The 14,816-nt window shown below is 36.7% G+C and overlaps 1 protein-coding gene across 1 annotated transcript in view; it reads right to left on the reverse strand.

Moving 5' to 3' along the window:
* The window catches only part of SYNM (synemin), a 48,345-nt gene extending 34,735 nt beyond the window's left edge, over positions 1 to 13,610 (reverse strand). The window contains exons 1-2 of the mRNA XM_003755574.4: positions 12,636 to 13,610; positions 8,392 to 8,516 (exon numbers count right to left, since the gene is read on the reverse strand). Coding sequence (XP_003755622.1) covers positions 8,392 to 8,516; positions 12,636 to 13,442 — 932 coding nt within the window. The 5' untranslated portion in view covers positions 13,443 to 13,610. The remainder of the gene's footprint in view (positions 1 to 8,391; positions 8,517 to 12,635) is intronic.
* Between the last annotated feature and the right edge of the window lie 1,206 nt (positions 13,611 to 14,816).

The raw sequence follows: 14,816 nt of genomic DNA on the forward strand, positions 1-14,816 counted from the left end.
TAACTAACTGGGTAATCTTGAATAAATCATATAACTTCCTTTAAATCTTAATTTCCTAATCTGTAAAATAAAATTGACTGAGATGATTTCTAAAATTCCCTTCTCTTTGGTATAAAACGAGCCACTTTATAATCTGTTTAACATTTAGTATCGTCTGCCCAATTTGCCATCTTGTATCACTTGCTAATCCATTCAGCTGAGTAGAGTAATGAAATGTTATACAAAGTTAAAAAACATATTTTATACTCTTATGTTCTTATATTCAAAGAAGAGAAGGGGAAATGTTTCTGAGTCATTCTATACATTCAACCAAGTAACGTTTTATTGGCAAAAATAAAAACAAAAACAAAACTCCAGACTATCACTTTATTCAAATGATTGTGGTTGTGGTTTATCCTTCCTTCTCAAAGAAAATCATGACATTAAGATCATCATGAGTCTCAAGTGAATTCATTTGAAGCAAAGCAAGACTATGCTAAATCACCAGCTCGCTCTCTCCTCTGGAGCCAGCTGGGTCAGTGGAAAGATATAGATCATCAGGATGATGGGAAATGGTCCTGGAGGCAGCAGAAGACCTTGGCATTGTTAAATTAAGATCTTTCTCAGATCTGTTTCATTGAGACAGCACCCATTCATTGATTAGGGATAGGCAAGAAAAAAGGCAAAGAATAGCCTCTCTTACCAGGACAAAAAAAAAAAAAAAAAGAGAGAGACAGAGAGAAAGAGAAATCAACATGGGAGGGGTGGATTCTCACAGTTTCTGACCAAAATAAAAACAATTGCTATTACTCTGAACCATTCCAAACAACTGAACCTTGGATTGGAACCTGTTGTTAGTTAGTCAATGAGAACCAGAGTGATTTGGGTTTAAGACATGGTTGTTAAGAAAAAAATGTAGCCTACAAATCCCAAGATATCTTGGGAGGAGATAGTACCTAGAGGGAAGAGGATTAAATGCAGTTATATTTAGGAAGTTGAGGAAGAGTAGATTTAGATTACTTATTAGGAAAGTGTTAAAAAGTTTAAAATGAGCAATTCTGTTCTAATACAATTTTGGTATAGGATAATTGGTATTTGTCAGAGTCTACTAAACCAAATGATAAATATTTCACTAATAAACTCCAAAGGAAATGAGAGTAGATAAAAGTTAAAAAATACATCTCAGAAGAAAGGGACAATTCAGAAAAAAACACACTAATATTCCCAAATATATTAGGGAGTGTTTTTAAAACTCTTCTAATTAAAATGTTTGATAGGATATACATAAAAAGAGGGCCAATTCCACTGAATTGAAGAACTGGAATGGACTTTAGAAATCATCTAGACTAATAAAAATTGATGAGCAGTCTAATTTCAGAAAAACTTGGAAAGACTTACATGAACTGATGCTGAGTGAAGTTATTAGAGTCAAGAGCACACTGTACACAGTAAAAGCAATGCTATTTAATGATCAGCTTTGATAGACTTTATTCTTCTCAGCAAAATAATAATCCAAGGCAATTCCAAAAGACTCATGATGGAAAATGCTATCCATCCAGAGAGGGAACTTTGGAGTCTGAATGAAGATCAAAGTATATGATTTTCACTTTTTTTTGTTTTTTTTTTTTCTTTTCACGGTTTTTCTCCTTTGTTCTGATTCTTCTTTCACAACATGACAAATGTGGAAGTATGTTTAATATGACTGTACATGTATAACCTATATCAGATTGTTTGCTATTTTGGGGAGGGGTGGAAAGGGGAAAAGGGGAAAAATTGGAACTCAAAATCTTATAAAAGTGAATGTTGAAAATTATCTTTATAGGTAGTTGGAAAAAGTTAAGTATTATTAAGTGGGGGACAATGGTGGGGAGGGGGAGAGGAGAGGGAGATAAGCAAGCAGGGTAAAGAAAAAAGAAAAGAAAATCATCTAGCCTAATCCATCTTATTTTACAGATAGAGAAACTAAAAGAGAATAATGGATTTGTCTAAGATCACCCAAATGATAAGGAGAAGAAATGGGAATTGAACTTAAGTCCTCCAACTCCAAGTTGCTATAAGGCTGACTCCTAGATAAATTAAATTGTATGGTATGTGTCTTTATGTATAATCCCCAAATAAAAAGATACATCCATACTCTGAGTCATATGATTCTGAATCATTTTCTCAATTGTTTAATGTAGATAAAAGATGTGAGTTTGAAATTAGAACATAATTATCCTTTTAATTAACAACAACAAAACCTCCCTCAGGAATTATATGCAGAAAAATCTGGCTACTCCTAACCTTAAAAATGACTGGAGATCGACAACTGAATGATTTTATATCTTTTATCTCTTCTTTCCTCAAATTGCCCCCCAGAAAAATAATAAGAAAACTGGCAGTAGTGGACTGAGGGGTCACCTCTTTGCCAAGTTTTGCTACAAGATCCAGAATTTAGATTTATGACAAGGTCTGAAATGTACTGTATTAGTGAAAGACACTTATAGATATTGTCACAGAAATTTTTAGCAAGATAGGAACTTTCAAGTAAGCATTTTAGATAAACTTGCCACAATGGGCAAATTAAAATAAAATCATGAAAGAAAAAAAGGTTGTAGTCTCATTATCAGTAAATGTCAAGAATATTAAAAAGCTGGGCCTATGGGAATAGCAAGACTGTTAGAATTCACCAAGCTGATGCTTCTATGAGAATCTTGCTTATATCAGCCTTGTTCTTTGTGAAGCAGAGCTGAAAAAAAAAAAAACAATCCAGAAATGTCACATTTTAAACACATTTTAGAGGGATTATGAATCAAGATTTCTGAAGAACAAGTGCCATCTTGAAGAATGAGAAAAAAACCTAAAAACCTCAGTTAGAATTACACTAAATGGACTTTGTACAAATCTAAATATCCATCTATTCTTATGGAGTTTTCATAGACTCCCAGGAAAGAATGTTGTTTGTAATCCTGAATCATAAGATTTAGAGCTAGAAGATTCTTCTGAGATTCTGAAGTCTAAATTCTTAAAAAAAAAAAAAAAAAAAACGAGAGAGAGAGAGAGAGAGAGAGAGAGAGAGAGAGAGAGAGAGAGAGAGAAAGAGAGAGAGAGAGGAGTGATTTGTCCAAGATCCTGGGGCAATTTAATGACAGATCAGGACAGTATCCACTTCCTAGGCTGATGTTATTTTCTCCTTCACCATTCTGAATTCCAGAAAGCAGTATAAAATGGAGGGATGGGGGAAGATATGCTAAAATCAGGTAATCACAAGTGAAAATAGGGACTTATCATCAACACATAAATCATTTAAAATGCCTTTAGTCCTTTACTTATGTATAATAGCAACCCATTACTATTTAATTTATGTTCATTTGACTACAAGTTATTACCTGGTTCTATATCAGTGTTCTCTATCTTAAGCTGTAACTACGGAACACTTAGTATGGGCCAATACTCCTGAGGAGGGTGATGGCATATAGATAAGTAGGCTTATGTTTGCACCAGGCTCTTAGGTATGGAAATTAAATCTCCCTTTTGAAAACCACAGAAAAAAAATGAATGTACAGCCAATTATATCAATCATTCATTTCCCTAAAAATGCTGATGGCTTCCTAATTTATTTATGAGAAAGCAGTTAGAACGAAAATTGAGTTATGAAAGATCATCAATACTAAAAGAAACAAACTGCTCCCTGTGTCAGCTGCTTGTTATTTTCTCAACAGTGGCTAATGATAAATTACTTCAAAAATAGCATAGCTGATGGCCTCCAGACTCTAGAGCTCTTGTAAATATTGTCTGTGTAGTCTCAATAGTCTCAATAGAAGGAAATAAATAGCCCAAAGACCTAGGAAATATATAGTATGCATTGACATTTGTAGTGAAATACATCAGTAAAATAACCTGCTTTGCCCAATGAACCCTATGCCACATATCAAATCTTCATCAAATAATGAAAGTGAAAATGTATTCTGATCTTTTGAAGTTTTACCAATTAATTCGTTATCTTACTTTAAAATGAGCAATTCTGTTCTAACTATTCAACTCCAAGGAGTTTTCAAAAATACAATGCTTTAAAATAAAGGAAAAAACAGTTTTACACTTCTTGTTTTCTCTCATACTTTCATCTCACCTCTACACTACCAGGGCTGCCGGATGCAAAAGAGGCACAAGTTATTTTAAAGCCTTGTAGGGAGTGCTGGACATTTTCCCCATTCTCTCTTTGAGTATAAATATCATGAAATAGATTTGCCCTAAAATGTGCATGACAATGGATGGGTCTGCTAATTAGGAGAGACTGGAGAAGAGAAAGAGAGAGGGAGAAAAGAACCAAAAGGGATAGCAGAAACAAGTAGGGAACAGGAAGAGGACTTTGGAGGGCTTTGTGTTCACTTCATACAGGGAAAGGACCTAGAAAGATGGGAGAATACTCAAAACTGTCATTTTCCTGGCTTAATCAACTAATAGGACAGACAAGTAACCATGTTAAGGACCTAGAAATACTATAAGCAAAGTCAGAAAATTAGAAAGAGAAATATCCAAAGCCCCCATTCTAAATCAGCAGCAAAGAATAAACCAAGAGACAATTTAAAGGCAGAACCACATGCTTTAGGACTGTAAATGATTTAGAACATTTACACATAACTTTGGGACTAAGTTTCACTAAGGATTTTAGTTTTATTTAATAAAACTTTGTTCTGTAATGTTGTAAACTGCATATTGGCAAGTGGGAATTCAGTCTCAGTATACTGGGTAGAGAGTAGCATGGTACTATACATCTACATCTTGCCAGATCTCCTGAATAGAAGCTGCAGGTAAAGAGAATGAAAAAATCCTCTAATGGATATCTGACATTACAGTCTCTATTAAAAGAGTTATGCACTAGTAGCATTTCACTTTAGAAGTCAATCACAGTAAAGCTATGAAGTGGTAGACGTGTTAAAGCTATAGGCAACATCTCTACTCTGGGTCATCTTGAACAATTTCCTTTTTTTGAAAACCCCATGGCTTATATGTGGACTACTATAACTCAAGGAACAATTCCCCATCCTGATTAATCTATATAAGGGCTCATAAAGATGACCAAAATTACAACTTAGCATCTCCATTCACTAAAAGGAAAGAATTGATTAAAGCTTAACTTAGAAGTCTTTCTCAAAGAAGGAAATGGGAGAGACCAAAATTATAAACTTTCAACTCAACTAAATAAAATTTTTTAAATTAACCTTGCCTTTTATAAATATATTAGCAACCAAACAGACTTCAATAATCAAAATAATAAATAAGATTAATAAAATAGTGTGGAAAGAAATAATGAACAGAATTTGTACTCCATAGGCTTTGATTCCATTGATGCCTCTATCAGTAAATAGTGATATGACCCTGAACTAGTCACTTTATGCCTCTGTACCTGTGGCTTTATCATATGGATGTGTGTGTGTGGGGATGACTCTTTACCAGTTCTCAACAGCAGGGCTGTTTGTACCCTGTCCTTTTCTAGTACTTACTCAAAGCAGTCCTGAGAATAATTTACATGACCCAGAACAGCTGCCCTGGGAGAAGATTACTGGAAACAAAAAGTGAAAGGGAGCTGGCTTACTCCCTTTCAAAGCTCTCTAAGATTACATGGAAGGTACTGATGGTAGGACACATTTATTACTAAAACATTGGGGGAAAAGAAATAAATAGGGCAGATTCACCTTAATTAAGGTAGCAATGAGAAATAAGAGACTTAATTGAGGACAATAGAAGGCAGCATTTGAAGAATCCGGTGTTTATAGAGTGTGTTTAACAGATTCAGTTATTTTAAAAATTAAGTAGACTAATAACATTTTGGCTCCAAAGACACAATATAATATCAGAAAAAACTTTGGCTCTGAGAAGTGAACAAATGAACAATGCAACCTCTCCCCCTTATTGAAGGCCATACTAAATTAGAGGGACTATACTTTAGAATTAAGTGTATCCCTTTTTCATCCACAGACAGGGTAAAAAAAAATTTCTCCTGACTGTGTGGGATTCCTATGTCCTTTACCATGTAAATAAGACCTGTTCTGTAAGACTCCTTTCAAGTTTGTGTTGCTTACAAGAACAATTAGGACTATCATTGAGAAGTGCCAGATATTGACATCTTTATGTTTCATCTGGGTCAGGTAAATGAGCCAGAGGAGGTTAGAGGATAACTATACTTTTTTATAGTAGGGGGTAACTTCTGTCCCATCAATCAAATGGAAGCTTATGACTATTGACTTTCTAATGTTAAAGGAACCCAGGATTCTCTGATTTTTCCTCTATGAGGCCTAAAAGCTCTATCAAAATCTCTCAACACTAGCTCTACCTATGATCTCCAAACATCCAGAAAAGAATTATATCTACATTGTACAAGCTCATTATACATTAGTGCAACATGTGTGAAACATATATGGTGGGCATATGTCTGCAGTCCCATCCTGACTTCTCAAATTCATCATTACTGTTGCTGTTCTACATTTAGAAGCCAAATCTCTTTTGACTCCTAATGGGGGGGGGGTGTAGAGACTAGAACTTCACACCTTTCAGATTGGGTAAATTGATAGGAAAAGATCATGGTAAATGTTGAAGGATGTGGGAAAACTGGGACACTGATTCATTGTTGGTGGAGTTGTGAACTGATTCAACCATTCTCGAAAGTAATTTGGAACTATGCCCAAAGGGCTAACAAACTGTGCATACCCTTTTATCCAGCACTAGTGGGTCTGTATCCGAAAGAGATGATAAAAAAGGGGAAAGGACCCATATGTGCAAAAATGTTTGTAGCAGCCCTTTCTGTAATTGCAAGGAAATGGAAACTGAATGGATGTCCATCAGTTGGAGAATAGCTGAATAAGTTATGGTATATGAATATTATGGAATATTACTGCTCTATAAGAAATGATGAGCAGGCTAATTTCAGAAAGACCTAGAGAGACTTGCATGAATTGATGCTAAGAGAAATGAGTAAAACCAAGACAACATTGTACTCAGCAACAAGATTATATGCAATGATCAATTGTGATGGACTTGGTTTTTTTCAAACTGAGGTGATTCAGGTCAAATGCAACAGACTTATGATGGAGAGAACCACCTGCACCCAGAAAAAGGACTATGGGGACTGAATGTGGGTCACTACATAATATTTTCACCTTTTTTTTGTTGTTATTTGCTTGCTTGTTATTTCTTTCTCTTTTTTCCCTTTTTGATCTGATTTTTCTTGTTCAGTATGAAAAATGTAGAAAGAGGTTTAAAGGAATTGCACATGTTTACCCTATAATGGATTGTTTGTTGTCTGGGGTGGGATGAGCAGGGAAAATATGGAACAAAAGATTTGGAAGGGTAGTTGGAAACTACCTTTGCATGTATGTTGAAAAATAAAAAATTATTATTGTGGGGCTGCTAGGTGGTGCAGTGGATAGAGCACCAGCCTTGACGTCAGAAGGATATGAGTTCAAATCTGGTCACAGACACTCAACACTTTTTAGCTGTGTGACCCTGGGCAAGTCACTTAATCCCAATTGCCTCAGCAAAAAACAAACAAATAAAAAAGCCTATTATTGTGTGTGTGTGTGTGTGTGTGTGTGTGTGTTAGAGAGAGAGAGAGAAAGAGAGAGAGAGAGAGAGAGAGAGAGAGAGAGAGAGAGAGAGAGAGAGAGAGAGAGAGAAAGAGAGAATTAGACCTGTGATTTCATGAAACTAGGGAACTCCCAGGTAAAGAGATTCCCACTAATTCACATTTGAATGCTTGCTGCAATTAGCAGTTTTAGAGAGTTGTCTAGGACATTGAGAGATTAAGCCCTTCCCTAGGTTCACAAAGACAGTATTTCCACAGACATTATTTGAATCCAGGTTTTCCAGGCTCTGGGAACAACTTGCTAACATATTCTGCCTTTTCCTTTTCCCTCTGACTCCTAATCCATATGCACAAAATAGGAAAGAGTTCTTCCTTCTAACCATGCTCTGTGTCCTTATGATTTGCATCTCAAGAAAGAAAGAAAACTAAGATTCCACAATTTTCCATTCATTTTTTGATATTCTATATTTAAGACACCCATTTAGGATTCCAAAATAATTGCCTTATGGTTCTAAAGATATGTTTAAGTCAAATCTTCAGAGTTGTTAACAAAGCAGAGTACCTAGTCCATTTAAGCAGATAAAGATTAGAAATCTGGGATGTATTAATGAAGGAGAAAAAAACCACAAACCAATTTTCCAATAGGAATGATAGTGAATCCATTAAATAATTTATTTGGCATTGTTTCATTTTGACTCAGCAGCTATGGCCTTTAAATTCAGAGATGTTTTGTACCTTTCAAAATGTAGCAATGATAATAACAATAATATTTTCTTAGGTAGAAAAACATTTAGGAGGATTTCATGTTTCTATCTTCCAAGAAAAAAAAATATAACACTATATTTCCTTACCGGTAAGTTGCAACTTCAAGATTTAGGCCTGTTTTCACTTGTAATAGTTCCTGGTAGTCTTTAAGTCGATCTGTGAGGGTCATGGTCAAATTCTGCTTTTCATCTTCCAGGAAGTCAATTACTCTCTAAACAAAAAGAAGGGCTTTCACATTGAGGAAAATATTTTGTTGAATTAAAAACTCATCCTGACAAATAGTTACTATGTGAGACAAAGCTAGTAGAGTTTATTAAAGGTGCATCCTACACACAAATTTGTGTTTATTTGAATTAATATGTATAATATGTGTTTTGCACATTAATAAGGCTGAAATAAAAATCTAAAATAAAGTATATTTCAGTTGGATTAAATGTTAGATATTATTGAGTATGAAGAAATTTTCTGTCAATATTATGCTTATATTTAATTATTTTTTCTAGTATACTAAAGAAATGAATTTAATTAGTTGATCAAAATCCAAAGGATAGAGTCCAGATGAGAATTTAGAGATTAAAAAATCCACTTTTGAAAGTACTAAAAACATTTTAAAATATTTGTGAAAGGTTAAAAATGTTAACTAATCTCCAAATCTAAATTAATATTTTGTTGGTTTCTTAAAATACAAAAACAGGCTGTTTCTCAGGTATAAAAACTAAAAAAAAATTTATACTACAAATCTTATCACATTGCAAAGTCTAGGTAATATATTTAGTAAGTGGTTAAAATTAAATTTAAAAGATTTAATTATATAAATTAACATTTCTGAAAACCGAAAACAGCTCTTGAATTTTCCAAAATTGTTGTTTTTAATACAAATGTACAATAGTTTCATTTGAGGCTTTTTATGATTTTGTGCTTCTTAAAGAATCTTAAAGTGACTTTCTACTCAGAGAAAAGAATAACAAGGGTAAAATTTCATAAACAGAAATAAATAATTTGGCATTCAATACTTTCCCTTTAAAATTAAAAATATAATTGTTTTAATTCTAAATGACATAAAATTGCTCTTTTAATCACTTAATTTGTACAAAATCAGACACTTGTTAAAGATTAGAATTAGATTTCTTTTTCTGATGCTATAGTTACTAATAAAAGAAGCTTGCTAAATTGATCCTCAAAACAGAATGACAATTTACTATCACAAATTCAAAATTAAATCTCAATAATGATAATCAGATAAGTAATTTTTGTATCTCTTAATTCATATAACACCATACTGTTTAACTGAGAATCTAATTTTAATCACTTTAAAAGAGACAAAAACAATTACATCTCTCATCTAATCAAACCACTTTATTTTACCAATGAGGAAACTGAGGCCTACTCAAAGGGATTAAATGATTTGACTAGCCATACAACTAATAAAGGGCAGAGCTGGGATTTAAGTCCAGTTCCTATGATTTTATACCTCTTTCTTTTTTAAAAATTTATTGTATTTTTAATTTATAGATTAAAACAAGCATTTCCATAACATAGTATAATAAAAAGATGATTGCACATGAAACTGCAGATCTACTATGCATAACTTGCTATTTTTTTCAAATATACTACAAAATTATCATGTATATTTCTTTTTTTCCCTTTTCTTCTGCCCCTCCTTGCCCTAGAGATGGCTATCATTAAACATAAATAGGGGGTGTTGGGATGCGTATAAATATATATACACATAATTATTTTATACATACTTCTGTCAGTCCTTTTTCTGAATTCAAATAGCATCTTTCTTCAAAATTTATTCTATATACCTCTCTCTTTCTATTGTAACATTGAAGTGTTATCCCCAAATGAGGGTAGGCTCATTAGTTAACAGGTCAAGCAGGCCATAAACGAATGAAGATAGGAATCTTAGTTTCCTCATCTTTAAAATGAGAGCTTTGATTTAGAGATCTCTAAGATTCCTTCCTAACTGAAAAACTTCCCTTCAATTTGTCAAATTACATCATTCCAATTCATGAGAGTAAAGAAAGGACACTCTGTGGGGATTTTGCATGCTTTCTCATCCTCTAAACACCACCCCCATCTTGTTTTTCACAGAAATTTAAAGACCAGACCAGAAAAACAAAAAGGGAGGGTGAAAAATCTTGGGTCTATTCTATAGAGATCATGTTGTGGTAATCCAAAAAGAATTAACTCCCTTTTAAAAGTACTGATTGATTCAGCATTTTGCTGTTGATAAGCATTACAAAAATGCTAACAGCACACAAATGAGATTTGTGTTCATATTCACTAATGCAGGTATCATGATCCATTCAAGAAAACCATCAGGAAGATTTTCCAGACATACTTCAATACCTTTAATCAACCAACTTACTCAACACAACTAAGTGGATTAATACATTTTGGAAAGATTTTCTATTTTATGCATACAGGATTTTCTGGATAACAATAACAAGTAGAAAACCCAACTGGTCAGCATTCCTATTAATCAAGGTTTTGTCATATCAGCTTTATGACAAAAGTGTTTTCACTAACTAAGAAGGTCTTAGGCAACAAGGGATTTGTTTTAGAGAACAGCATCATAATCTGATTCTTAATGGTTGTCTAACTCATTATATTGAAAGTTGGGGGATAGGATACTCAACTAGATTACAAACTAAGGAGGTATCCTTTATTAAACTTTTGTATGCCCCAGAGATCACATCACATCATTGGGTACATGAAAGATGCTCAATAAATATCTGTTAATTTGATTGACACCAGACTCGAGATGTTATATAAGGTTTGCTGTCATTTAAGCAAAGGATTACTTGGCTTACAAAACTATTTTAAAAAAATCTAAAATGTTTTTCAGGGAGGCTAATCTCAGTAATATAATAACTGAAAAAAATTGACATTTGAACATTTGACAGGACATTTGAAGCACTTCATGTTTATTATTTATTCATAAGAGTTCTTTTTGATTAGTGGAGAAAGTATTGTTCTCCCCATTCTAGAAAGAGATACTAAGACAAAGAAATTGGCTGCTTTGCCCAAAATGATGAAGCTAGTATCAAGATGTTTCAGGAATGGTTCAGGAAAGGATCCTAGGTCTCCTGACTCCTCAAAATCTCAAACATTTTATTTTTGTCTTACCTAAAAAGGCCACAAAATTGAAACAGCACAGTTCACTGCAAACTGATCTCGTAAAGTATGCAGTTATATAATCTTTAAATTATCACCTCAGAGAACCACTGCACAATTAGGATTATTTCCAATAAAATCTGATGGAATCAAATGCACAGTCTAAACTACATAATACACAACTCCAGGAGTCATTTACTTTTAAGAAAGTATGGCTTTTGCTTTTTCTAAATATTAACTTTATAATAATCCACTGCAAGAGATAGAGTAAGTAAAATGTCACATTGAGCCATTATTTACCATGATTCTTTAGAACTAAGGGGAGGAAGTAAAATCTGATTTAACTTCCTAACATTATCCAATATTATATCTGATTATCTGATTATCACGTATTCCTGCCATTCCTGTCACTTCCAAGAACAAAGAAGAGAATTGTTCATTATATATAGCCAAAATGAAGAACCAAATGTTTTTTCTTACAAAGGTCTGAAAAGACTCTTGGCTTCCAAAAACCGACCCTGACACAGTAGAGAGAGCCCAACCCCCACTTGCTGGATATTTCGGAAATGCCTGGGGTCATTGCCCAGTGCAGTTTCTCATACGTTCCTTCTTTCTCCACCTCCAAACACAGACATGCGTGCAAGGGCAGATCAACTTCCCAGTATTTGCCCCTAATTTGGTCTTCTCTGGGATTCTTGCTTGGTGTGAACGTTCCCTAGTGAATGGGCAGTTTTGCCACTAAAAGCATACCCTTTGATAACAGATAAGGAGATAATTATACTTTTCCTTCGACACAATACTCAAAGTACTCTGAGAGTAAAGGAAAGCTTCATTCCACTGAACCATTGGCACATTAACCCCGCCCCAGGGCAGCCGGAAAAGTTACCGACTCTTGGGCTATTGTGGGGGAAGGCTGGGATGGAGATGGAGAGAAGAACCTCAAAAGCAGAGATGTTATCCCAAAACCGTTCCCAAAAAACATAAATCAAGCAGTGTGATATAGTGCAAAGAGTGCAGAAGGTGGGTTTCAAGCGCTCTGAAATCCATTTCTGATTGATATTTCCTAGTTGTGGGATCACTTAACCTTTCTGCACCTCTAGTTACTCGTCTGTAAAATGGAGTTACATGCCCTCCCTTACAATGTGTTTGTGGATAAGACGCTTTGTACGCCTTGAAGCACGCATCACTGTGAATTTTTATTACACACCTGGTTCTCTTCCATGTCCAGGTCGTATTTTTCCTTCATCCTTAGGAGCTCTTCCTCCAGCCTCTGGCGCAGCTGGTCCAATTCTTGGGCTTCTCGGTGCAGGGACTCCACTTCTAGCTGGCAAAGCCGCTTCTCCTCCTCCGCCTCTTTCCGACTCTCCTGCCCCAGCCTCACCTTCTCCTCCAACTCGCGCACCTTGTCCTGGTACAACTGGAAAGTTTCCTGCCAGGACTCGGACATCAGGAGGGCGTAGCTGTCGTGCACCTCCTGCAGATTGAGCTGGGGTTCCCGGGGCGGCTGGCGCGCGCGGAATCGCATCGAGAAGGTGGACACCTGCGCCCGCAGCTCCCGCACGTCCCGCGCGTGCCCCTCCAGCAGGCGCTGGTGCTCATCCTGCAGGCGGCCCAGCAGCGCTTCCAGGGCGGCCCGAGCGCCCAGGGCTTCCTTCAGTTGCTGCCGCTGCGCGCCCAGCTCGGCGTCCAGCTGGCCCCGGACCGCACGCACTTCCCCGCTCAGCCTGCGCAGCTCCTGCAGCTCGCGCCACAGGCTGTCCCGTTCCCCCTCGGCCAGGGACTTGTCCCAGCTAAGCTCCTCCAGCTGTCGCCTCAAGCTGCTCACCTCCGCCTGGTAGCGACCCTGCCATGTTTCCCACCAGTCCTCCTCCCCTCTCCGGTTATGCAGCTCGTCCAGGAGCTGCTGGTTTTCCTGCTCCAGCTGCCGCACCCGGGACACATACTCGTAGAGGCGGGCGTTGAGTTCCTGAAGCTGAGCTTTCTCATCTCCCCCCAACAGCCTCCAGTGTAGCATCGTGGCTTCGTTTTTTTTTTTTGGGGGGGCGGTAGAATTTCGGGTTGAAAACTGTCCCCCTCCTGTCCAAGCCTTGACCCCTCCCTCCACTTCTCCCCTTGCAGCGGAGGTGACGATCCTGCAGCTCCGGAGTCCTACCGACTCTGGGACAGAAACTGGCAAAGCAACATGACATAACGGAAGATTGGGTGGGGTTCGGTGAGGGACTGGCAGGGAGCCGTCTCCTTGGCCAGGGTCTCCATCCAATAGCAGCTTCGGACGATGCCGGACCACTATAGCCAAACAGCGCCCTCTGCGGGAATGGCCCACCTCGGAGACTACTGGTGGGGGGGGAGAACCCCAGTTCTGAAATTTATTTCTAACATCTGTGAAAAAGGGAACAGGTTTCAATCCAGAACAAAACTACTAAATAGTAGAGAGTGAAAGGGTTTGGGGGCACAGGAAAATTGGCCTTCTGTCGGAGACACAAAAACACACCAAAAACAACCATTCCATCTACCTAAATGAGTTTGTCTCCAAGGCTAGACTTAATGATTCTAGTTCTGAATCTCAGAATCAGGAAGACCAAGTAGCAAGTAGCAGAATCAAGATTCAAACACAGATTCTTGAATACAGATTTAGTGCTCTTGTACCTATACCTGCTGAAGCGGTGAAGAGTAAGTGATTAACCTTCCTTTCCTCTCTTCCTTAACTACTCAGTCTAGCTTCTGACCTTATCAGTCAATCAAAGCACTGCCTCTCTCTTAAGTCACTAATGGTCTAATAGCCAAATCTCAATCTTTTTTCTTTTTCTCAATCTTTCTCTTTCTTGACCTCTATACAGCCCTTGATACTGCCAATTATTTCTTTCTTCTTGATATTCTATTCTTTCTTGATTTTCATGTCACTGCTCTCCTACTTTTCTCTCTCGATCTCTTTTGTTGAATCTCTATTTTGGTCAGACCTACTAAGAGTGGAGGTCCTCCAAGTCTCCCTCCAGGGCCCTCTTCTCCCTTATGCTACATTGCACTTGATAATTTCATAGGCTTCCAGGGTTTCAATCTTCATCTCTATGCTGCTAATTCTCAGAGCTACTTTTATAGCCCTAACTTCTCTTCTGGTCTCTCTCACCTCTCCACCCACCTTTTCAACATTCTCCAATTAGATGTCCCACAGAGATCTTAAATTCATAGTGTTCAAAACTTTTCCCCAAAGCTTCCTCTTTTCCTAAATTCTCTTTTGCTGTCCAGTGTACCTCCATCTTTCAAGTGCTCCAGACTTGCAACCTAGTTATTAGATTTGAGGCTACACTCTCTTACAACTCCCTATATCCAATCAGTGATCAAGTCCTGTTGTTCTTACCATTATAATATGTCTCCTTAGACAGTGCCACTA

The sequence above is a fragment of the Sarcophilus harrisii genome, chromosome 2 (genome assembly GCF_902635505.1).
Source record: "Sarcophilus harrisii chromosome 2, mSarHar1.11, whole genome shotgun sequence".
NCBI lineage: Eukaryota > Metazoa > Chordata > Mammalia > Dasyuromorphia > Dasyuridae > Sarcophilus > Sarcophilus harrisii.